General features: G+C 42.1%; 1 protein-coding gene across 1 annotated transcript; it reads left to right on the forward strand.

Annotated features, from left to right (window-relative positions):
* Positions 1–3,775: 3,775 nt before the first annotated feature.
* per1b (period circadian clock 1b) lies at positions 3,776–26,160 on the forward strand. The gene is made up of 20 exons (XM_055060312.1): positions 3,776–3,938; positions 11,811–12,592; positions 14,217–14,470; positions 14,765–14,886; positions 15,042–15,243; positions 15,322–15,516; positions 15,953–16,031; positions 16,549–16,655; positions 16,910–17,063; positions 17,152–17,425; positions 17,552–17,660; positions 17,798–17,957; positions 18,049–18,167; positions 18,348–18,494; positions 19,746–20,153; positions 20,635–21,395; positions 21,490–21,676; positions 24,131–24,335; positions 24,602–24,752; positions 24,843–26,160. The coding sequence occupies exons 2-20, from the start codon at positions 12,198–12,200 to the stop codon at positions 25,107–25,109; spliced, it is 4,296 nt and encodes a 1,431-aa protein (XP_054916287.1). The 5' UTR covers positions 3,776–3,938; positions 11,811–12,197; the 3' UTR covers positions 25,110–26,160.
* The last annotated feature ends 43 nt before the right edge of the window (positions 26,161–26,203 follow it).

Consider the following 26,203-nt stretch of genomic DNA (forward strand, 5'->3'; position numbering starts at 1 on the left):
AAGGGATGCCCAATCACATGAAGATTTTCTTGTATCTAAACTCTGACTTGTGTTTCTTCAGCCTCACACCACAGTGACTGAGCAAATCTGCAATCTGCAAATCTGCATGTGTATTTATACACAACAAATAACTGATCTGCCTTGTTTATATGCAGCAATAATACACTAGCTTTTTTATATACATAAAAACACAAAATAGTTTTATATAAATTACAAAACTGAACATGCCCTTAGAGAAATGGATCTATCTGTCACATCATATCTAAACCCCAGGATGGTTTTACAGTAATTCCTATGTCACATCATTTCACAAAAATATGAATATATTTTAAAGTTGTTTTTGATTTTTACAGATCTTCACTGAAGGTACACCAATAATCATGTTGGCAAAATGCACAGTTATTGAGAGAGCAAGCAAACACCGCACATCGTTCTGTTCTTGTTTGTGTGCAGGCAGGGGAACAAACAGATGAACCGGCATGAGTCACTCGGGAGGCAGAAAACATAGCAACTCAGACACTGTGCTGCCGTTTCTTTCTGCTGTTGCTTTCAATGTTTGAGGGTGTGAATGAAATAACTTGAAAATGTTGAGTCACCGGCACGATTTAAAGAACAGCGTATTGTGTTTACGTGGCTTTTAATTTGAAGAATGCACAGGACAACAGGCCAGAAAGCGGGTGTTGATCAAAAACATGTTCTGTCGGTGCTGCAGTCAAAGCGCGCCAAGATCACAGATAACTACCTCTGATGAATTTTGTTCATTGAAGCTGTGCTGCTGCTAAAAGTGGCCTCTCCCCAATGAGCACCTGTTGTCTTTTCTTTAGCCACTGACCTTTAGCAAAGTCACAATCAAAAGTGCATGTTCTCCGTCAGGCTCGACACCAGCTAGAAAAAAGACTGAACATTCAGAAAGACAACCTGACACCTCAGAGTGCTGACACGGAAATAAAATCAAACCTTCATTTGGTTTTGCAGCTTTCCATTTCAGGATTTTAATAAAGGTCAACTACGACAACAGCCACATTCCATTAAAAAACGCCTGATCATAACAATAAGATTTCGTCAAACAACTACAAAACCAATTTTGCAGATTTTTTTTCATGTTTGTTTAGACAAATTGGAAATGAAAACGTGCAAAATAAATCCAATTGTTATTGTTCCAGAAAAAAAAAAAGCATTTACAGAGACACAACTTACACTTGTGACTCTATAAGTGTAGCCAGTGCTCTGTTTGAGTGTTCTCTTCAAATGGGCAGCATGTCTGAATCTATCACACACCCTTTGCATCGCCAACAGGACTGGGACACCGAGACTTCTTGATGTGAAATCGCAAAACACAGAAAATTCTGGGGGCCAAAACTAACATTTTATTCTCTCTTATGATTTAATGGGGAATCAAAGCTCCCAGTGAAGCATAGCATTTCAGTTGTTTCCAATTTAGTATTTGATTCAAATTTGGTGTTTTCCAGCCAGTGGATAGAATATGTTGCAATGCTGCCCTCTATTGGGCACATTTTCTGCAGATGTCACTGAACACCTATTATTTTGTTGTTGGAACTGGCAGCTCATTAAAACAATGCTTCATTTCCCCTGAAAATGATTTTATTTCAAAGCAAATGTCCATGCAATTCTGCGTCCCTTTGATTGTAGTAAACTACGTGTGGTTTGGTGGATGTTTTGCTGACAGATGCTAAAATATGGCATTACCTGCACTCCAATGGACAATGATAACTGTTTCATCGTAATTATATTCCAAGCTCAGCTTTTACTGCAGATGCCTTCCCACCATGTGCACTCAAGAGGAAATACGACTTCGGGTTGATCAGAAGGATCGTGTGGATCGTAGAAAATGATCCAAGAGAACAGTCAAAAGCATTCAAGCTTCTGAACAACCATTTTGAATCAATAATAGTCTCTATGGATGAAGACCCATTTGAGCTCCACAACTGTTAGAAAAACACACAAGATAAAATCACAAAATTACTTGTTGATAATCCCCAACACCTTCCGGAGAGCTTTCTTTGGACCGACAGGATAAAACTGAAGCTAATTGGCAAAGAAGACACATCAGCACTAGCAAAAAGTGCTGATGTGTGTATATATATGGAGCTTTCATGGAGAAGAACACAGCATTTCTGAAACACAGAGGGCTTTCTGGGTTTTGTTTTGATTCAGGAAACCTTGATTTTTGGCAAGATCTTTAACCAAGATTGTAATCCATGACCTCATATTTACATTTAAAAAAAAATGTCTAGGGCAAAAAACAAAAAACAAAAACACAACATATTGAACAATTTATACATCACCTTCTATGAACCTGGAATCTCAACCCCTTAAAACAGCCGTCACCTGGAAGAAGCTCCGTGGGAACTCCCACTTGCCAAATAAGAGTAAGGCGTTTCTCATCAGAGGAAAATTAACACGTTTGAAAAGGTTTCAGGTTTTTGCTGTGTCAGAGATTAATTTCAAATATCATACTTAAAGTACTAATTAATCTTTGCACATATCTATTTTAAAGCGCCACAAAAAAAACCTGAATGTTTATGCACAAGAGAATGTTTTGTTTTTAGTTTGTGTGCGTGTCATTTTTAGTGTCCTACATCTGCTCTGTTTACAGCGTCTCAGTAACCTCCTATTGGCCAAGTGTATGGGGTGAATGAGGGCGTGTAAGGGGCGGGGGACACATGATGTCATGATGGGAGCACGTTGAGATGTGCATGCCGGAGCTTTGGCGCAGCCGTAATAACGACGCGAAGCCGCATCCTAATTAGCGCTTCGTGGTTCTCTGCTCTGATGGTAGCATTTGCACTAGCCTGCAGCAAGATAGCAGTCATTCAGTGATGTAAAATAGTTTATGATATTTAAATAAACTGTTGATTTATTTATTTATTTTTTGGCCGGGTAAGACGACAAAAAAGATTCAAAATGTAAAGTAAAATATTTTTAATAGGAATAAATGGTTAAAGAGTAAAATATTACACACAAAAGCTAAACAAATAAAAATACAATGAAAAGATCCCAGGTTGATATGAAGTTTTTCAATAATCATCAATAGCAATAACACTAAAAAGTCTAAACACCCTTTATATTTATTTTCCAACTAATATTTTACTGACCTAATAAGAATTATATTTCTAACAAGAATAAAAGCAAAAGGCAAAAGAAAACTGTGAACAACAGTGCTGCCTAAAATACAAAGGAAAACTTTAAATGCAATGTGTGATACATGGATTATATAGCCAATCTGCCAATGACTAGGTTTTACAATACAGGAAGCTCATTTTTTCAAATGTCTTCCATACACATTGAACTTCATTCAGATAAAAAAAGAAGAAATATTTCCTCTTAGTCCTTTTGTTAAATTCCTGTTCTTCTTTTTCTTGAAATCTATTCTAATAATAATAATAATAATAATAATAATAATAATAATAATAATAATAATAATAATAGCGCTGGTAGTAAGATTGCTGTCGTTATAACATTGCCCTTCTTCACATTTCTGTTCCATGCTATTATCTCTATTACGGTATACTCTCCTGAAGTGGGAGGTCCGTCCTCTCGTGTTTCCACTGTTGTTTGGAAATTGACTGCAGTTCCAGTCACTGAACAACGTGACCGTGGAGCCTCGTGCCGATAGCCCCGCCCATCAAGACCAATCAAAAAACAGAGGGGTGTGTTTTGGGAGGGGCCATGGTCTGCTCCTGTCCAATCAGTGCTGCTGTTTCGACATCACTTGCCAAGGCATGAACTGCCACACGTGTATCCGTGCGTGTGAACTACATTCGCGGAGAGCTCTGAAATGCATGCAGAGGCAACATAGGAGCGACACTGCGAATTCACTCGACATTGACTGGATTTCTATTTTTCTTTCGGAATAAGTTTGTGTTATTTAAGGGGAGGCATCATATCAGCTGTGGTTCCGTTTGAACAGAGATAAGGTAAGCTTGCTTGGGATTTTATTAGCTTACTTTAACCGTTGTTGGGTTTTTTTGCCATCATGCTAGCTGTCATAGCTCTAAGCTGCTGACAAACAGCTCAATGTTGTAGTTAGTTGTGAAATATCTCCATAGTTCTACAAGCATTCCAGTAAAGGGCCAGTTTACGCATAGATTTTGCACTATGACACAAACCATAGCCACACAAACCGATGTGATTCTGAAGATAACTGTGCTTTGAACTCCTGCCAACTAACCAGTGTTAATACTAACGTAGTCGTTAGGCTTGGAAAATAGTACCTCTTCTTCATGTTTTTGTGTATTGTTTTCGTTTTCCCTTTTTGTTTTATGGATACATTGCACCTGTGAAGTAGCAGGCGTGTAAAAAATCATTTTGTGTTAGATCCATACTAACTAAGATATGTTGTGGCAGCCAATCAAAGTCGGGCATTCAGATGTACAGACAGACAAATGGCTCATCACAGGTTCTTCCCTTCTTAGAGGATGTGGAATGAACATTTGAGAAATTTAATTTGGAAGATTTTGGAAAAACATTAGAACTTTAAATAAATAATTAAGCCAGCTAACCCGTGCGATGTCAGCTTTTAAGTGGTTTATTACACCACTGAAAATAGCCATCATTTTTATCATTTTGACCAAGTGTAGGGTTGCCGCTAATGTAGGGTTGAGTCTTTTACATTGAGAGATGTCTGCAGGTTGTTGCACTTGTTGTTCATATTGTTGTGACTGTTTGTTGTCTTGGGAAATGAAACGTTTGCTCATTCACTGGGAAAAATCAACTGATAATGAAGATTTCTGAACAAGTGTTATTCTTATGGAACTGATAACAGAAGTTTTTTCTTCTCTTTCCAACCGAAACTCCTTAGAACCAGGTTTGATTTAGGGACAGAGGTACCAAATGACCAGAGATGGGAGAAACTTAAGAGAAACTCCCTACAGAAATGGGTGGAAGGCACCAAGTATGTGACTGATAAGATATAGAAGGAGAATTGTGTTAAGTTTAACTTCTTCTGCTTCCTTTTTCTCTCTGGCTTTTCTTTTCTGAGACCCTGATATTTACTCCGATTTTCTAAATAAAATGTCTAAAGACAAATGCGAATTTCTCTGATTGATTCAGTGTATTGCTCACTCCCAAAACAATTTTTTTTTTCCTGAACATGTTCTTTGCAGCAATTTTTGTACCTTTCCTCTATCATCAACAAGCTGCATCTGCAGCATCCACACATTTATCTTTTTGGAGTTTTATAAACCCAGTTTTGCACCAATTGCCAAGCCGGGTTTGCAATTGGTGCAAACAATTATTTATAATTTTTTTTTAAACTAGTCCTCTGTAAATTATAAAGCTTTGAGAGAAGGGCTTGAGTGCGAACACATGCACCTGTACTGTTTTTTTTTTCATTTTTCATTTATAATGTGCAAATGCCTGTGTAGGCAAGAGATTAAAAACATCATGATTGTGGCTGCACAGTTTCAAGATGGCATGTCCAGTTTGCGTGTAAACAAGTCTGGCCAAACCAGCAAGCCCGCTGTGGGGTGGTAAGGGCGTTGGCAGAAGCGCTGTTTTCTACATTTTGAACTATTTAGGCACATGTGAACCAGCGACTCTTTACATTCAAACATTTCACGAGATTTCCATCACACTGAGTCTTCACAGGGTGAGAAATCTCTCTTGTCAGTCTGCAAGATGCCTGTACTTACTCCTTTAATGGCTGGGGAAATTAGACTATCTTCTAATAAATTTATGTTGCCTGGTGAACAATGCTAAGAAAAGACACAGAGTGATAGTTAGTAAGGGAAGGTGTGTATACGTTGTGTGTTCTCAGAAAGGTTGAGGGCTGCTGGAAAGTGAACAACCGATCTTTCTTTAAAGTGCCAAAATTGATTAAGTTTCTGTCATGTTTGTGTGACCTGACCTGTGACACCCAGTCTTGGGATAACATCTACGTTGCAAAGATGTCAACATACTTGTAGTGCATTAGACCTGTTTTGGTTGCTTCATTTTACTAGGGGTGTATGTGGATCAGTGTTACTGGCAGGCTTATCAGAATAGCTTTTTCCTAGTAAACTGACAATGTTATTAAATATACTTTGGATCTACAGTAGTTATGTGATTATGTAGTCATGTGAGAGCTGGGTAACTTTAAAATAGCTTAAAAGAAGGAGATACTCAATATTTAATAGACTCAGGATGTTACAGGGTTTATAAGAGACGGTTCGCTTTGAAGGTTGACATTTTGTTTCAACGACTGATTACAAGAACAAAGGTTCACTCTTTTTGAAGACCTTTAAACTCTTCATTCATACCATTTAAACTCATTTGACTGAACTGGAAGAGGGACCAGAGTCAGTAGTGGTGCTTGATATGGGCAGATACCCAGGGCATTGTCAGAAAGGGGCGGGATGCCCAATGTCAAGAAAATAAAGTATTATCTTATGTGTCAGTTGTGCCTTGAACAAGTTTGCTATTACTTGTATACATGTGCAGTGGAGTAGGTTTTTTTGCTTTCTCCTGGGTAATGTAAGACTTGGTTATCCGCTTTCTGGTAGGGAAACAATTCTGATAATTGGTTGCATTTTAGTTGGTTAGGGGCAGCAGCAGGAGGAGTAACGCCACACTCTCCCCTCTCCAGCTTCTCCACGCTGCTCTCAAGAAACATCAAATTGGTGAGAAGTACAAGTAAAACAGCCATCATGAAGAGTCCAACATGTTGCAGCACTGCAGTTTTAACCCATTAAAATGTGTTGTCATTACAGTTTTGAAGTACTTTTAAATGACGTTATAGAGAAACTACTGGAGTTATCTCAATCAATTTGCAGCATGAAATAAAACGGTTATCTCTCCCCTAATTGTTGCTGCTCATCGCAATCAGCTGGCTATAAAACGGGCTCTATTTCTGCTCTTTTGAGAAAGATACATTTGGCGATACATAATTAATATGTTATATATTTTAGCAGATGGATAGACAATAGATTTTGTGTGAATAAAATGATGCAGAGGTATTTTTAGCCAAGGCTATCATACTGTGGAAATGTCACACTGATCCATGCCTTCTGTCGATGTAATTTTACTTTCAGCACCAGGGATGGTTACAGTAATGAACTGTCGCATCGCAATTCTGTTCATCTTGGATTCTATCCTAACAGTCTATAAAGATCGTATTCATTGGAGATGCTTATTTTGATTCAACCCCATGTGTAGCAGATGACTGGAGAGTTTCCACTTGCCTGAGAAATGTGCAGACACTGTAGATGGATATCATGATGCATTATGACACGCTGTTGTATGTGGTCTGGTAGATGAGCCGTCAGCCACCCACTGACACTCATTTTACAACTTGTTGGGGGATAACCAACCAGCCTACTTGACTCAGGTTTCCTTTAAATCAAGCCACAACAATTGAGAAATGACACGAATAATAATAGCAGTAAAGAAGAGTTGATCTTCAACCCATTTTATACGTCAGAGCTTTTTCGGACTGTCTTTAATGTTGATTAATTATTATTATCTGGAAGAGAATATGCGTGATCTGATAATGTATCGTAAAAAAAACAACACTTTAACCCCTCCAAAAATAAATACCTCACTGTTTCCCTCATTATGTGGGGTTTTGTGTCATTTAACGCTGATCTAGATTCAGTTCAGTGTGCTGCAGATCACACACACAGGCCTCTGGTCGCAGCTGTGCCTGGTGTCTGGCACGCCGTCTCCCTTCATCCCTTCTCAGCACTGCGCGCTCTCTCATTGGTCCAGCCAGACGACCAATCAGCACGCCGCGAGGCTCGCGGAGAACACCGCCGCGGACACGTGCTCGTCGTGTGTGTAAGCAAGACAGAATAGCGATCCAGCTGCTGAGGTGCGCGCGTCAGATGCGCAGAGAGCCTAGCGAAATAACAACGCGACGTCTCTTCTTCGTTTTTTATTTTCTTCTATGTTTGTGCTGTTGCGTGGTTTTGGTGGCCTGCACGGATCCGTAGACAGGAACGTATGTTTCCTTGAATTTCACACTCGTCCACGCACGGACCGCGTCTTTCTTTAGTCAATGTGTTATCTGCAGAGGGAAGTATTCTCAAGTTACGCCAGGTTTCACTTCAGGTGATTGTTTTGGTACAAGCAATTAACTGCTGCGTGTCTTGCATTGATTGCTCCTTATTGATTATGAGAGTCCTGCAGATTAGGTCTTTATTTTACTGTTGCATGATGCGTACAAACAGTGAATGCAAACTGTGCTATAAAGGTTATTGTTTTTTAAATTGGTGAATTTAAAAAACAATTCATCCTCCTCTTTCCTCCTATTAAGCTTTAATCTTTAACTCTTTGTGAGATTCTCAGAGTATGGTTTCCGTATGTAAACATATATATAAAAAGTTTATGATGTGATCAGATTTTTTTTTTAATGAAGGAACTGTTCCCAAAGAATATTGACGAATTCAGATATTGCATTATTTAGTCATAGAGTCAGAGGTAATGCAAACTATAACTACAAAACAATATATAAATTTTCTGTTTTAAATGCTGGTCAGTCATGCGACAAATAATCATCCGGGGAATGGTTGGCAGAACAAGCAGATAATGTCATGTAACCAGCTCTGAACATTCTGTTTTTGTTTTTCAGATGTGTTGTTGCTTTAACTCAAAGTTCGGCCTACAGGTTCAGTCTGTGCATGCCCAAATATAGCTGCTTGTCCTTGGTCTCCAGCTAATAGCACAGAGTTGCTCAAACTTGCATTATAAACTGTTAAGAGCACATTATTTCCATATTCCGTTCTACCTCGTCTTGTTTTATGCTTTGAGTTTTGCAACTTCAAGTTGAGGCTCTTTATTATACACGGCCGTTTGCTGTTTATTACATTGTAATTATCATCTCAACAGTCATTTACTTGTCTGTTTGTAATCTTGTTTGTGAGAGATGAGCAGATTTATTTGGCCAACTGTTAGAGCAGACCGTGGCAACTTCTGGGGGAGTTGTTCTCTTTCATCTACAGCTTTGTTCTGCTCATTGAAGCTTCATGTGAAGATTTTGGTGACATTTCTAGAACCTGAAGACTATGAGGTCTAATTAGTTTTTGTTTTATGTCTGAGAATAAACAATAATACGTGCTTCATGGTGTTTTGCAATATTGTAGCTGGTGAGAACTGTTTCGAAATGATCTAGTCAGAAAAAGTGACTGAATTGAAATTGATATCATCATTGCTACTTTCTTCTACTGCATCCCAATCGCATGTTTACCTGAAGCATGGGGAAACCTGTGGGAACAGACAGGAAATTTAAGTTGTTTTTAAAAGCTTGCTAACCTTGATTCCAGCAACTGGCTGATGCCTGGTAAATATGTGTGGTTATTTGAAACTGCTACCTTGGAAACAGATGGCTGTGTTTCATTTCGAAGCCAAAACATGCTCACTGGTTTGAGTTGGAGAAAGTCAGGAGGAAATGTGGAATTGACTTCTTCACTACCTTAAATCTTGTTAAGCTCATCAGTTCAGATGAACTGATGGGTTGACAGATGTTTACAGATGTAGACACACAAAGGGCTGCAGATTTACGTTATGCAGAAAGGAGGTAATACAAGAGCATTGACCTTGACAGAGTAAAACGATGAAAACCTGAAAAGGAGCTTTTATTCAGTTATTCACATTGAGCTGTGACTAACTGCTCAATAACATTGAGCTGGTTCGACTCCCCAGTTACCCTGTTGAACAGTGTAGATCAAGTGCAGTACTTGGCTGAAGTGTCAATCTTTTTTCATGAAGAAAACAGTGTTGCAGGAGCACAAAGTAGTGTTTTATATCATGCCATGCTCCTTCCCACGCTAACATAGACAGTACCTTGCATAATCAGAGACCGATTCCACAGAAGAGGAGAGGGCGGACATAAATTTAGATCTCATCCCGCAGAGTTACCAGTGTATAGTTTTCCACTTCTCCCAGTGTTTGTGTCCTATAGATCAAACACATCTTCTTGTTATGAAGAGGCGTCACTGTTAGCATCTTAGCTCCCTGATTTGCACCCGGAACTAACTCCTGCAAAGAGCCTTTGAAGAGCGTTACTGCTGCAGATAGCACTTATTTTATCAATCATTTATTCTGTCAAATATTCTGATGACTATTAATCATTTAATTGAATGGAAAAAAATGTTAACATTCTGCAGATTTTCCATTTAAGCTTATTTTATACAATAATATAAATACTTTTTGGAATGACCGATTTAATAACTGGACAGAAAAAGGTGCTTATTTAGATTTTTCTTTTTTTTTTTACAGAATCTAGACCAGATGAAGCTAAAACTAACTCAGTCACTTAAAGAGTGGATGAAACATATTTACACACATAAATAAAGTTTGTTTTTTTATGTCTTAAATGCAAAATAAATATATTTTTTGTACAGTTTTTGGTTAATTACTGCTGTTCTTTCAGCAACTGTCCTTTTTTAGAGTGTACACTCCAGTTAACAACTGATCGATTTACTAAACTAATTGATGATTATTTCAATTATCGATTTTTTGCGATTAATCACAATTAATTGTTTCATCCCCAAAGAGTGGCCATTCTTTTTCACTTTTCCACATGTCATATAAAGCCAAAACAAAGCGGTCTGTAAATGTATAGGTGAAGTAAAAATGATACACATGAGCTTTCATTTTTAAGTCTTACCAAATTGTCTGGGCTTTGACTAGACCATTCGGACCCTTTTAAAGGGTGTCGTATGTGTCAACGTGATGGCGGTGTTTTAATGGGGATGTGTCTTGAAGACTGTAGTTATTATCTCAGAAAAGGAACATTAACACTTTATCATCACCACCACCTCACTTGTGAATCTTTTTCTTCTGTGCACGGACGCCAGCTCGCATCTCATCCGTCCTGCTTATTTCTCCTCCTCCCGCCCAGTTCGGCCACGGCTCACACATTGTGCCATGTGCAGAGCGTGTATCATCCATATGACTAATCACAATGCTATTTAGCAATTTAATGAAGAGCACCCAGTGCACCGAGAACTACTGAACTCATTCAACTTAATCACCTTGATTTGGGATATTTATGACCTGCGGTCGTCACTGGTTGCCCACACCTGTTACCTTCTCATAATCTTGTTTCTGCGTCAGGGCAGAGAGCTTTTTTGTCTGAGCTGCCGCTCTGGGAGTGGAGGGAGAATAGCAGGGGGGGTGTTTTTATACACCAGCTCCGTAGAGGAGCATCACTGCATACCTGCCAGTTTCGGAAGCTTCTTTTTGAGCACCCAGGTGTATAAAATTGAAAGGATTGACGACTTAGCCTTGGCCTGCGTCGTCTTTCGGACGCATCTGTAACTCTAATAGGATTACCTGGTGGCCAATAAATAGAACCAGACTCCTACTTGCGTAGGTGACAGCTATTTATGAGCATATAGAGGCATTACCCCCAATTAAAGCCCTAATGAACGAGAGCTCTCCGATGCCCAGCATTATTTCCCGCTCTTGACGTAATGTTTATTTTGATCATCTTCTGGGTCAAAGTGGACTGTGCTGTGACGACTGGCTGTGTACTTTTTTGCTAAATTCAGCTTGAGTGCGTATGCAGTTGCACCATGTAACTGCATGTAACGGGAGCTGAAGATTATTGTCTTTCTGCACTTTTATTTTTGGCTAATCTGTGCAAAAAAGCCCATCAGCTGGAGCAAAGCAACACCCACACTATCTAACAAGCAGCCAGAGCGGAGCGGAGCACACATTTCAGGGCCGTGTTGGAGTTTTACCTTGGAGAGGGGGGATGTGATGAGCTCATATTATGGGATGTTTTTTGTTTGTCGTGTTTTTTTTTTGTTTTTTTTTTCTCAAACTTTCCCTACCACTCTGTGAGCACCTTCTCTGTTTTGTTTCAGGTGGCCTTTAAGCGGCTGGAGCGACTCGCCTCTCTACAGGAGTGCAGCAAATGCTTTTTTGTTTTTTTTTTGCTCTCACCAAGAGCTGTTTTTTTTTTTTTATCTTCCCACTCTGACTCCATCGCTCATCCCATCTGTTCGAGGACCAACGCCAGGGCTGTTTCATAACAAGAAATTCATCTGTTGTCTGCGCCGCGTTGAGTGACACTTCGAGCTTTTCTGCTCTCACAGAGGGCTTGAAGCCACCGAGGAAAAGCACTTTTTGGTTTTTAAACCTTCATTTTTTTTCTCTTAAGTCGACAACTATGATTCACTTGTGTTCACATAGTAGTCCCACTTAAATTTCAATTGCTCCATCTGAGCGATACAACTTCATTCTACACTATTATGAGTTATGACAGCTCCACGTCTGTGCCCAGCAGCAGCAGTCGGGGGCGAGGGTTGGGGTCCTGCAGCGAGGACCGGGAGGCAAAATCACTAGAGGGAAATGAGCAGAAAAGCACCTGCAGCCGCTCCCTTTCCAATGTCTCCGGCCAGGAACAGGGCGGCGCCTCCGCAGGAGGGCCCGGGAGCCCGCCCGGAGACCAGAGAGGGCAGCAGTCGGACGACATGGACGGCGTCTCAAGCGGGAACGACTCAGGGGAGAGGGAAAGCGAGGGTAGGAGGGGAAGGGATGGAGGGACCTCGTGTGGACACCAGTCGGCGCCCAGCTCCCACAGTCACAGCTCGTCCAATGGGAAGGACTCCGGCATGATTCTGGAAACCACAGAAAGCAACAAGAGGTAGGAAAACCTTTTCTTCTCATACTTCAGGTGCTCTTCTGAGTGTTCAGATAAGTCCTTCAAGTCCTATACATACAAACACATACTTTGATAGAGGTGTTTCCTTTGTACTTGTGGATTAGGATGGATAATACAACCTAATAACTTGGAGCTTGATAAGCGGTATCACTTGCTACAGAAAAACATCTGTCTGGAATCAGCATGAAAATATGCTGATTCCGTTATCAAAAGTATGATAATCTGAATTTTTGGAAATGGTAAATGGCCTTTTTCTCTCATTTCTATTTAAATGACCTTTTTCTCTTATTTGCTGTATCACAACTTGGTTTTTAGTTCATCTTATTAATCGTTTTGGTTTCAGAGTTATTTCCATAAAAGCACATTAATTCTGAGATCAAAAAGGAACATTTCACTTTGTTTGTTCACTCTTTTATTTCTGGGTTTTAACTGGATCTAGTTACCAAAACGGTATGGGATTCTACCACTGTTTAGAAACTGTATCTGCGTTTAATCGTTTAAGTATCCATTCCAGATTTGTCAGTTTTATAGATCTGAGCTGATGAAATGTGTTTGGATTTAAAGAAAATATCAACATAAACAGTTAAATAACCTTTTTATTCACTAATAAATCTGGAGCCAACCTCACCATTGTGTTATTTCAGGATTTGTTTAGGTCAGGGTGGATATGATCAAATCCTATACTGGATGAATGCTTTGTGCTAAAATGATGAATTGCTTTTGGAGATGAAATCATCTTCCATCTCTAACCAACCTACTTTTTGCAAGCATTTGCACCAAGACAAATCTTATGAAAGAATTCTTAGCAGCTGAGTAAACAATCAGTTCAGATTGCATGATGTGAGATGGCATCTTTTAAATTCTCAAAAATTCTTCTAAAACTCCCTTGCAATATTGCCTTTCACTACATTTCAAACTAAAATTGTCTTCCTCAAAGTGACGTAAAAACCTCAGAGTCCAGTTTTTAGAAGTGAGAACCATTCTAAAAACCTGAAGATGCTTATCAGTCAATTCCAAGAAATCTACATCCGTTCTTCGTCGAACTCATCAGACGCACGTTTATGTGCACATTTTCTGCCTCGTGGACCAAGATCTCACACATTCAGAAAAAAATACCAAAAGACTACAGGAATTTTTAAATATATATATTGATAGACAAAAGTGGAAGGAAAAGGATTTGTGTATTTATACAGTTTTGCGAGGAAAAAAAAAATTGTGGTTTGCATTTCTAGTCAGCCCGCTTTACTCTGATAACTGTAAATAAAATCTATTAAACTAAAACTGATTACATGATAAAACACCGTGTGTGACGTGAAACTAGTAATATAAATCATCATGTCAACAGTGAAAGATGTCAGTGGTTGTATCATTTTGTGGAGATTTATTTTTTGTGCTGGTAAAGACAGATACACCAAAACATCAGCAGCAAAAATATAGTTGTCAAAAACTGTTTAAAAGCATCTAATTTTCACTCTTTGTGTTGATCAGTCAGATATTTAATATGACCTCTTTAAAAGACACTTAATATTTTTGTAAAAAAACAAACAAACCAAAAAAAAAAAAAGTACTGCTAAATTAAATTTTTCAAATCTTCCTCATCACCCAGCTCCAACTTCCACAGTCTGTCTCCTCCCAACGGCTCTCTGGCCTACAGCCTGCTGTCCAACAGCTCGGAGCACGACCCCCCGTCCACCTCCGGCTGGAGCAGCGACCAGTCGGCCAGGATGCAGACGCAGAAGGAACTAATGAAGGCCATCAAGGAGCTGAAGCTCCGCCTTCCCACTGAGCGCAAAGCCAAGGGCCACTCCAGCACCCTGAGTGCTCTCAAATACGCCCTGCAGTGTGTCAGGCAGGTCCGAGGTGAGCGGCTGCTTTTGTTGGGTTGACTTTGTTTCAGACCGGAACATTTAAATGATGGTCGCGGTGATCAGTATGCAATCAGTCACCAGATGAGCAAGAATATAGTTATTTGCATGAATTGAATGTTTTTTAAAATATAATAGACTTACTTTAGTTCTTAGAAAACTGCACCAACGAGTGACGTTTCACTAAAAGAGTTTGACAGGGTTTCGAAAGCAAGTCAATACATTTTACTGCAATGAAAAGATTTCAACACATTTTACCAGAGATTTAATAAATTCTTGTGTATTTCAGCCAACAAAGAGTACTACCACCAGTGGAGTGTGGAGGAGTGTCATGGCTGCAGTCTGGACTTGTCGACCTTCACAGTAGAGGAGCTCGACAACATCTCTTCAGAATACACCCTGAAAAACACAGTGAGTTCATACTCCTATTTATTTCTGTTGTGAGTTCTTGACCAAAAAAGAGTGAAGAAGACATTTGGCCTCGAATATTTTCAGTCTCACCTACTGCGCTCCATGAATCTGCAACACCAATTCGTCTTGCTGAATTCCTGCTGTCTGTTTTCCAGGACACGTTCTCTATGGCGGTGTCCTTCCTGTCAGGGAAGGTCGTGTACGTGTCCCCTCAGTGTTCGGCCCTGTTGCGCTGCAAGCCAGAGTGTCTCCAGGGAATCATGTTCTCTGAGCTCCTGGCCCCGCAGGACGTCAGCACCTTCTACAGCAGCACGGCGCCCTGCCGCCTGCCGTCCTGGGCCTCCTGCATTGGCTCAGGTTCGCTCATGTCAAGCCCTAAAAATCCTTAAAATCAAGATTGCAATCCCGTGCTGACTGACTCTGCCCTCCCTGCAGCTTCTCCTCCCGTCGACTGCACCCAAGAGAAGTCCATGTTCTGCCGGATCAGCGCCGACCGGGCCCAGGGGGGCGAGATGCGCTACCACCCATTCCGCCTGACCCCCTACCAGCTCACTCTCAGAGACTCAGACGCTGCAGAACCGCAGCCCTGCTGCCTGCTCATCGCTGAGAAGGTCCACTCCGGATACGAAGGTGTCTAGTTGGCCGCACTCTCACTTACTCTCTCCTGACTTAACAAGAAAGTCTGCATTATGGTGTTAATAAGGCTTAATAATGATAAACGTATGTAGGTGAAGGGATTCAGAGGAAGACAAAACAGAGTTTACAGTCAAAACAAAATGAAGGAGTCTGGTTTTAGGACTCAGGCAGGTGCAAAGTTTATGTAAACACAAAGCAAGCGCTGCAGTTTCAGCGATTCAGTTCACAGTGTCTACATGTCTTCCTGATGTCTGAAGAATGACAGAGATGGACAGACTGTGTTTCGCTATTTATCTTTGTAATGCCAAATACCTCTGAATATGGATTACGTGCACAGAAAGCGACTGCATGTGTGCTGTAGAAATGAGCCGTTTACATATATTCACGCTGAGAGAGGGAAATATTCATCTTTTCTCTCTGTTCCTTTCAGCTCCCCGGATCCCTCCAGACAAGAGGATTTTCACCACCAGTCACACTCCCAGCTGCCTCTTCCAGGAAGTTGATGAGAGGTCAGTGACCTCATTGTGGTTGCTGTTGTGCCGGCAGTGTTTTGAGCCCGCCAAAGCATTGTGACATCAACTAACAGATTCAGGTTTTCAGTCAATTCAGTCGCAGATATACAGTAGTTTTCTCTGAATAACCTCCTATTTACTTCCCCAACATTGACGTGGTTTACTAATAAAGCCATATGCTGGGGACTTCCCAATCAGTATTTGTTTTGTGAAGATGCGGGTCTTTGTAAGTTCACACTTGAAACCAGGAGATATGACAAGTCCTTCCTGTGTATGCTTGAAAACTGAGAAATGTCAAAATTTCATGAGTGCTACTTTTAAATCCTTCACTTTAAAACATGTTCTTGACTTTTCAGTGTTTGCTTTTGTTGTCAGCAACAAGTATTTTGTCCCAACTAAATTTTCTGCAACTTTGCAACTTTTACAAATTCAAACATAAAATGTCACACCACTGTTCAAAGTGTTTGGCAAATTAAAAATGATTTGTTCTCATGATCTGATTGTGTGCTTTCAGGGCAGTACCGCTTTTAGGCTACCTGCCCCAGGATATGGTGGGAACCCCCATCCTGCTCTACATCCATCCGGAGGACAGGCCAACGATGGTGGCCATTCATGAGAAAAGTGAGGCTATTTGAGTCTCTGCTATTTTGCTTGTTTTTGTGGTCTTGATCAATTATTATTCAGACTTTTTGAATCTTTTGTGCTCTTATAAAAGTATTTTACCTACTGTAAATACTGTAGATCTGAACATGGTTGTCAGTCATATCAGGCTGCTTTTCTGATGCTTCGATACTTTGTTTTCTAGTGAATGTGTCTAATCAGCCTTTCATGCTTGTTTATATTCCATCTAAACTTGTCCCGTGGTTCGCTTTCAGTCTTTCAGTTTGCAGGACAGCCGTTCGACTACTCGCCCATGCGGATGTGCGCCCGCAGTGGAGAGTACGTCACCATCGACACCAGCTGGTCCTCCTTCGTCAACCCTTGGAGCAGGAAGGTGGCGTTTGTTGTCGGACGTCACAAAGTTAGAACGTAAGCACTTCTAAAAAAAAAAAGTATAAACTTGTGTTACCTTTGAAGCAAAGCAGAAGTCTCACACTTCTACCTCTCTCGCTTACAGGAGCCCGCTGAACGAGGATGTGTTCACCCAGGCGCTGGGCGGGGAGAGTCGAGTCACCACGCCCGATGTCGTCCAGCTGAGTGAGCAGATCCACCGACTGCTTGTCCAGCCGGTCCACAGTGGCAGCTCTCAGGGCTACAGCTCACTGGGGTCCAGCGGCTCCCGGGGGTCCCGCCATTCCCACCAGCAGCACCCCAGTGCCTCGGCCGGCTCGTCTAGCGACAGCAACGGCCCCGCCATGGACAAAGTCGCCGTGGCAGCAACGCACAAACCAGTGAGTCTGAGACGTCGTTATTTTTAAAAGCAAACACAGGCAATAAAACTATTCTATCCTGACAGCTGTCATTATTAAATCAAGTTTGCATGTTTGAGTTTTTATTGTTTTGCTTTTTTTTTTTAGATGACATTCCAGCAAATCTGCAAGGACGTCCACATGGTCAAGACCAACGGTCAGCAGATGTTCATTGAGTCCCGCAACCGTCCATTACCTAGAAGAAACACCAGTGCAGGTAACGTAAAAGCACAGCTGACTGATGAACGATCCAAGAAAGTTGATGATGATGATGATGATGATGATGATGATGATGATGATGATGATGGAGAAGAAGGGGGAACATAAGTGTCTGTTCCTCTCACGTTTGTCCAGGTGCAGCAGGGGTAAGAACCATCAACAGCGATCCAATCAGAGGCTTGATAGCGGAGATGACTCAACCTCCCAGTTCCTTGGTACCTGCGGCTCTTCTGCAGAAGGAGCCCTCAACCAGTTACTCCTACCAGCAGATCAACTGTCTGGACAGCATCATCAGGTTTGTGTGCAGGCTCAAAGCAGCTTTCTTCTTCTCTCTCTTCTTTGTTGTGCGCAATGCCCATCACTCGTCCTATATTCATCCTGCGCAGATATCTGGAGAGCTGTAACATTCCCAACACCGTAAAAAGGAAGTGCGGCTCCTCCTCCTGCACCGCCTCGTCCACGTCCGATGACGATAAACAGCCGGACGCCAGCGGCAACAACCAAGGTAACCAAACTCCGATATCTTCCACTTATTACCTAAAGGTCACTAGAAGCAGAATATATTCAATTATCCACATCTACAGTCTGAAACAGAAATGTGAGCGTGTCTCATGTCCTGAGTTGCTAACAAATCTGGCTCTCAATGTCTCTGTGCGTCTGAACTTCAACGCTGGTTTCTCTTCAGGTGGTTCAGTTAACCTCGTAAGTGAACCACCTCCTCTGCCTCCCCTGACCATGGCTTCGAAGGCAGAGAGTGTAGCCTCAGTTACGTCTCAGTGTAGCTTCAGCAGCACCATCGTCCATGTAGGAGACAAGAAACCTCCCGAGTCAGGTGGGCACTGTCTTCACTCTCACTCTCTGCAGGTTTCTAACGGAGAATGCCACGGGCCTTGAAGATCTTTTTTCCTCTTTCTTCACCTTTCCTTAATCTTGGTCTGCAGTAGACAATAACAAAGAACATTTTTACTAATTTGGAAGTTTAAAATAAGAGTTAATTTCTATGTCCTCAGTGTTTCTGATTAGATTAGGAATTTTTGTACATTCACTGTCTAATTATAGCTTTGCTAAAACTAGAGGATTGAAGATCTTGTAGTTGTGATTAATGCTTTTAGATTTATTAATGCATTAAAGCACTTAACAGCAATGGGAATCTACATCTCTTTCAACTGAAAATTGTTTTAAGCAAAAACCAATTTGAATTTTCTGCTAATTATTTGATTAATATTTTAATGTTTGGCCTTTATATATCTCTTTGTATCTTTGGAGCAATTTGTGTTTAATTTACAGACCGTCTTGCCTGATTGAAGCCATCCTAACATCTGGCCATTCCTTGAAAGTGCAGCGTTGGAAGTTTACCGTCTTCCAAAAACGAGCAGAATTTGACAACGGCAATGCACAGACGGCTAAAAGCCTCAAATCAGGCTCATCAAGTTTAGCAAAAAAATAAATCGGCATCTAGTCCAGATCTTTGGAATTATTTTATGCAGAATTGCAGATTTAGATGTTTAGATCACTGAGTTACAGCTGTTGCAGGAGTGTGATGTCCCAGTTATATTGAGTATAATGACTTCAAATTTGTTGCTGTTTTCTTCCCTGCTTTATTTTCCTCAAGACAGTGAAACTGTCTTTTCTAAGTCTTTTTGAAAGTCATACACAAGGTTTCCCCCAGAAAACTTGCTAAGCCCATTGGTTGGATGCTCGGCCAGTCACTCATCCAACAGCCTGTCGCGTTTTTGAGTTTAAAAATGACAGGAAATTTGAAAATATGACTTGATAATTACAAGTTATTGAAAGACTGGAAGACTAATACCTGAAGACCAACTATAAAGTCTTAAAAAATGCAAACATTTTAAAAAAAGACTTAAATAAATAAGCAATTCTTAGCCTGGTGGGGGCACAAGTGAAGCCTGGTGGCCCGCCAGGCTTATAACACACTGGGGGAAACCCTGATGCATATTTTTTTCTGTCTTATTTGACCAGACATAAACGCATATATGTGCTTGTGAGTTGTTTTATGTAATGTCATTTCAGCTAAAAAGTCTTTGGTTTTTAACATCTCATCATTCCTTGTCCCACGTCTCAGACATCGTTATGGAAGAGGCCCCTACAACTCCAACACTGGTCGCCCCCCCTGCGGCTACAACCCCAAAGCCTCCAGCTACCACCAGCTCGATTCCAGTTGCCCCCAGTAATCCAACTGTAGCCTTTTCTGCCCTTCCGCCGCCGCCTCCTCCACCTCCTCCGCCTCCTCAACCTCAGGCAAGTCAGCCGGAGAGAGACAGCTGGCGGAGCAGCAGCGTGGGAGGTGGGGCCGCGGGAGGGGGCGGAGCTCCCGGTCGGCTGGGCCTGACCAAGGAGGTGCTGTCGGCCCACACCCAGCAGGAGGAGCAGGCATTCCTCGACCGCTTCAGCGATCTAAGTAAGCTGCGGGTCCTCGATCAGACAGCGTCTTTGAACGTGCGCGGCCACGCCCCCGCTGCGCTGCCACGAGGTAAGATGTGAACATCACTTTCTCAAATTTTAAGCCACAAACTTAAATGTATTTTATCAGGATTTTATTGTGATAGACTGAACAAAGTAGCACATAATGTTTAGATTTCTGCGATGGGAATAAAAATCTGAAAGATGTGCTGCACATCTTAAAGTTGACAGCCCAAAATAAAAGCCAGCACAAGCAGCTTCATTTAAGATGCAAGATTTTTTTAAGATGTTTTTTTTGTTTTTTTGTATAGTTTTGTGTTATCCCATAAATCAATCTTAACAGAGAAGCTTAGTAGTGGCAGCATTGTGATTTTTTGATGGAAAATGTAAAAAATGTTGAAATGTTGCTGGATGCTATTCATAAACAATTTAGTTTGTGTTCACTGAAAAGGTAGCGTTTCATAACAGTATAAAGAGGAAATGTGTGTTTTCTTTCTTTAGGTTAGGAAATGCTCATACAATTTTTTTGTTTTTGTTTTGTTTATTCTCAGGCGTTCGCTGCTCCCGCGATTACCCAGCAGCTGGAGGCGGCACCGCTCACCGCCGGGGCCGCGGCGGTAAGAGACTGAAGCATCAGGAGTCCTCAGACCAGCTCAACTCGCAGCCTGTGAACCGACAGGACCCTCGAGTGAACGCAGCCCCTGTTCCTCTGAACGTGCCCCTTGCGCCCTCCACAAACTCCCCCTCGTGGCCCTCAGTGGGCTCCCAGGCCAGCATCCCCGCCTCTGCCTTCCCCACTGGTATGCTTCCAATGTTTCCCTTCTACCCGCAGTTGCCCCAGCCTTTGGCCGTACCCGATCCGACACGGTTCCCCTCCGCCCAGATAGTACCTCCCATGATGGCGTTCGTTTTGCCCAACTACATGTTCCCCCAGATGGGGCTCCCCATGTCTCAGCCCGGCGTCGCCCCAGGGCATTTCTACAACCCCAACTACGCTTTCACCGGGGTGCCCCCGCCCTCTCTCCCCTCTGTCGTCCACTCTGTGCCCATGGCGGGCACCTGCGCCCCGTCCCGCAGCAGCACCCCACTGTCTGCTGACCGCGAGGGGGCGGAGTCTCCCCTCTTCCAGTCAAGATGCTCCTCCCCTCTCAACTTGTTGCAGCTGGAGGAGACACCGAGCAACCGGTTAGAAGTCGCCACTGCTTTGGTAGCGTCGCAGCAAGCCTCACCCTCTGTCCAGGGCACAGCAGTTGGGGGGCAAAGTTCAAACAATCAGAGGAGCTCTGACAATCCATCCAAGGAGAATGAGAATGTAGGCATTTTCTTCTGCTCCATAATCCAACAATTTCGCCTGAGCTTTGAGAAACATCTTTAAGATGGTACAAAATGTTTTCTCGTCTGTTCAGGTTGAAGCTGTTGAGTCCAACCAGGACGCAATGTCCACTTCCAGTGACCTGCTGGACCTTCTGCTGCAGGAAGATTCTCGCTCGGGCACCGGCTCAGCCGCCTCCGGTTCAGGGTCCTCGGGCACGCGGTCCTCAGGGTCTGGAACCGGCTCCAATGGCTGCAGCTCCTCAGGAACCAGCGGCACCAGTGAGTAGATTTGGTCCAAAAGATACCACACTCTGCGAACATTTTAATCTTTCTTTGTCGCTTTTAAGACACAAAATTCACTGCTTACAGTTTTTGGAAACAAACCAACACAATTGGACTGAAATGGTTTTCCTATTTTTTTTCCAAAAAAACTATAAAGTAACTACCAGGTGATTCCAAAAAGGCAGTCATTGGATTTTATTTAGGGTATCAGAGTAAACGGGTCTGAACACAAATACTTTTGAAATGCCAAAATGTTCGTGGAGTGGGAAGACGTCTGCAAGGCTCTGCATGTAGACCGAGTCATTGAGCTGTCACCGTTTTGGTTAAAAGAGTTAAATGATTATGGAGGTCAAAGGTGAAGTGTTCAGGGTCAGAGAAAGTTCATCTTGATTCTGAATCCTTGACATGTTCTTATCTGGATAATGGATGCAAAGTGGTGCCTTAGTGAGGACTGGTGAAGTACACTTGCACTCAAAATGATAATCTCTGAGAAATAGTTTCTTAATTTGCTCTTATTCTGTGCTTGTCATAAGAACGTTACATAAACGATTACGTAAACTAGTGAAAGAGGAGCAAAATGTCTCTTCTTGTTTTGTTTTTGTTTTTTTCATTTTCAAGGCTTGAATCTGGTTTTATCTGGTGATGTTGTTTCTAAGCCATTTGTTTTTATTCGACTTGTCACTTTTTTTTGGTGATCCTCAGCCTCGATTGTGTTAAACACTAGCTCCCATTCATCATGTGAACCTTGATCATTTTCTCAGTTTGTAGTTTTAGATTTTACTGAACAAGCTAGTTTCAGTTTTTAGCTTAGAATAAAAAAATGTGTCATGCTCTCATCTTAAGGATGGAGATCAAATAGGTTAATTATCAATCACTCCTAACCTTCTCAATGTGAGTCATTAATTATTCACGTCAGGGGTAGAGGTGTGTGTGAGAGGGAATGAGTCAAAAAACAGGTTTTTGCTGTTAAAACAGGATTAAAGTGTTAAAATGTGATTAGTGATTAGCTTAATTAGCGCTGATGATTGCAGCCTCTAGATCCTTATCGTAACTTGCTGCAGACGTCTCCAAATCCAACATTTTCTGAGAGAGAGGGCGAAAGCTCCAAAAAGTGTAACAAAACAACTTTGCTGGTCTTCATTCAGCCTTTTTGTTATTTGCAGAAAGTCTCCATGTTCAAAGAGAGAATGAACAATAGCCGACATATCTTGGTAAAAAAAAAAAATGTTTCCTTCGTACATCTTTTTGTGCTTTCTCCCACGTCATTTTGATGCATTTCTGGACCTAAAAATTGCAAACTTTGTCCATCTGAAAGAGTATTTTGTTAGCAGTTAGTTGCTGTGTGTTCACTGACCAGAGAATCACCAGTTGAATTTCCAATCGTTGGTCACATACAAAGGGAGACAATCTCGGATGGCTTATAAGGTAATTTCCAAGTATTTGAAGTCAATCACTTTATGATTAGCAAAAATATTCATCGATTCCAATTTGTTCCTGGTGGACATTCCGGCAGTTTATTTCCAAGGGCAGAGAAATTGAAAACCTAAAGACTCAAACAGTCTCAGTTTGACGTGGAAGTAGAAAAACACAACATAAAGACAGCTAGAAATGAACGTTTGTGCATTTTCTTTGTCTCATCCCAGCATGAATTTAAACATTAGACTTTTAACAGTTATGCAGAATGCTCGTACATACAGTGAGAAAAGCAGCTTCGTATTAGTTTCGGCTTTTAGAGATCAATTTGTCTAATCAAGCAAACATGTTAGAGAAAACGGATAAAGGGTGAAAAGCAGCTGGTTGTCCTCTCACGGCCACTTCTCCCCGCTCCCCTGTCACTTCTGACCTTTCAAAGCAGTTTGCTTCTGTCACTTTCCTCTACTCGGCAGTTTCTGCTCTGTTATTAATTCAAGTTTTCTGGAACACCAAATCAGACGCGTTTCCTTTCATCTACTTTGCAGATGACTGGTTTAGTTTCACTATTTGTCGGCGCTGAGTCTGCGGTTTCGGCATCGCTTTGATCGTCACGTCTAATTACGTAGCCGTGGTGCAAAATCTCTTTGTATCTGGAAACAACGATGCAAGGGACGGGTGCACGTGTCTTCGTCTCTGTAGAGGAAATCAGACATGTGCAGCGTGCAATGTGGAATTCTGAATGGGCGGCATACACAGTCGCAGTTTTAGGATGGACGCCTAAAGAATACATGCTTTCTTCCTTTTGCTGGTGCTCATAGTTTGAGTCACGTCACCACGCAGAATTTTCTGGGCTTAGCCAAAGAAATTGTCGCATAATCTCGGTTGAAACCTCAAATTTTGAGAAATTTTCCACTGAAATCGTATTCAAAAAAGTTGGGCTCACTGAGCTCTCTTTGACGTAGATGTTGCAAACTTTTCAACTGACTCAGTGACATTTAACTTGCAACTGCTTTTTGTTTCGTTTCCCCCCCCAATCAGGCGGCAGCCACACCAGCAAGTACTTTGGCAGCATCGACTCCTCTGAGAATGACCGCTCCCGTAAGCAGCCAGCAGGGGGCGGCAGCAGCGCTGGAGGAGACGGTGGGGAGGATCAGTTCATCAAGTGTGTGCTGCAGGACCCCATCTGGCTGCTGATGGCAAACACTGACGACAAGGTCATGATGACGTACCAGCTGCCCGTCAGGTACCATGCGACTTCCTTACTCAGTCCTCTCATGTTTTCGCCGATTCTTGTGTTTTGTTTTAGTACGTCTTTTCACTATTTTATAATTGAAAAACTGTGTGGGGGGGGTTTCTTGTGGAAAAGTAGCCCTTTTTATCCTATTGCGTCATTCAACTTTTGCTGCGTCTGTGTATTTGTAAAAACCCGGCTGCTGAGGGGCAACAAATATCTCTTTAAAATGAATAAATACACAAATAATCACCTCCCTGTTCTGTTGTTGTGGACAGAAACATGGAGACAGTGCTGCAGGAGGACCGTGAAGCTCTGAGGAACCTGCAGAAACACCAGCCTCGCTTCACGGACGAGCAGAAGAAGGAGCTGAGCCAGGTCCACCCCTGGATCCGTACGGGGCGCCTGCCGCGGGCCATCAACATCTCCGTAAGCTCCCCAGCTCCGCCCGCGTCCCCAGCAAGAGCTGCGCGCACCCACAGGAATGTAAATGAAACGTGCGTCTCCTTGTGGTTTCAGGGCTGCACGGGGTGCAAGTGTCCCCCCACGGTGCCTCCCGCCACGCCGTTCGACGTGGAGATCCACGAGATGGAGCTGTGCACCGTGCTGAAAACCCAGGAGTGCAGCGGCAAGGACGGGAAGGCTCTCGCCGAGGCGGCCATGGACGACGCCCAGGCAGAAGACGAGGAGGACGAGACGCAGAGGAAAGACGCCAGAACGGAAGAAAATGCAGAAGAGAAGGAGAGACTGGCAGCAGAAACTGTGAAAGACAAAGAAGAGACTTAAAATCTAAATGAGAAGCGATTGAGTTTTGTCACGTTTCTGCTGATCTGCAGAAGAAAAAAATCACGCACCTTCCAGGACATGTAGAGCTCCACGTTGCACGCTCTTTTGGGATGGTGAGGTGCACATTAATCTACAACACTGCCATTTACTGCTGGACCGGTCAGACTGAACTGCTCTAAATGTCTGACTGTGATCACACAGCATCAGGCATGTTGTATGTGACTGCAGGAGAACGGCCTTGAAAACCACCAGATACTCCCACTCAGTTTTAGAGAGTGACGTCTATTTCCTTCTTTCCTTTTTTTGTTCTCTTTTGTTCCTGAATGCATATTTATTTAAGCTGTAAAGTTTATAGAGGACGAAGGGTGAATGTGTTTGAAATAAAGACCGATGAGCCACATTACAGAGTTGTAGCTTGAGAAGACAGAGGGACGTCTCCTCTGTTAATGTTCTTCATATTGAATGTTTCTTGGAACACTGCTTTTTTTTTTTCTCCTTTTTTATTTTTACTTTGAGTATATTTTTGTACTTTAAGCCCGTATAGCTACAGAAGACAAAAATACCCCAAGACGAGTAAATCATGTTGTAAAAATGTCTGAATTGCTGTCAGAAAAGAAAAAGAAAGAAGTTTTTCAATCACTTTGGTTAGAGCTGCCCCTCGTGGCACGGTGGCAATCAGCAGAAAACTGACTGGCACTTTAACTGACTCTCCAGTTCAAGCTTTCATGCGGACGATGAATGATGCTGCTGTGACGGGCAGTATTCCTCCAAGTGGTGGTCGCTCTTCAGTTCATGTGTTCGCAGTGCTCACTCGTGGCTTGAAGTCGCTTTTCAAACAGATCAGTGCTTTTCTTCATGAACACCCTGACAGTTTCCCCCCTGCTTTCCCCACTCACTTCTCTCTTCCTCTGTCTCTCTGTGGCACCGTTCTGGTCACGTGATGTTCTGCTCTCCATGGCGTCAGTGGCATCTGCAGCAGTTTCTTAAACATTTTGTGAAGTTCTTTGTACAAAATGAAAATAAAATCCCTTCAAATGTCATTAAAACACAATCCTTTTAGACGTTTGATTTTTTCCCCCCCCCCCCTTTCTCCG

This window comes from Poeciliopsis prolifica, unplaced genomic scaffold, assembly GCF_027474105.1.
Source record: "Poeciliopsis prolifica strain line A6 unplaced genomic scaffold, Auburn_PproV2 SCAFFOLD058, whole genome shotgun sequence".
NCBI classification, from domain to species: Eukaryota; Metazoa; Chordata; class Actinopteri; order Cyprinodontiformes; family Poeciliidae; genus Poeciliopsis; species Poeciliopsis prolifica.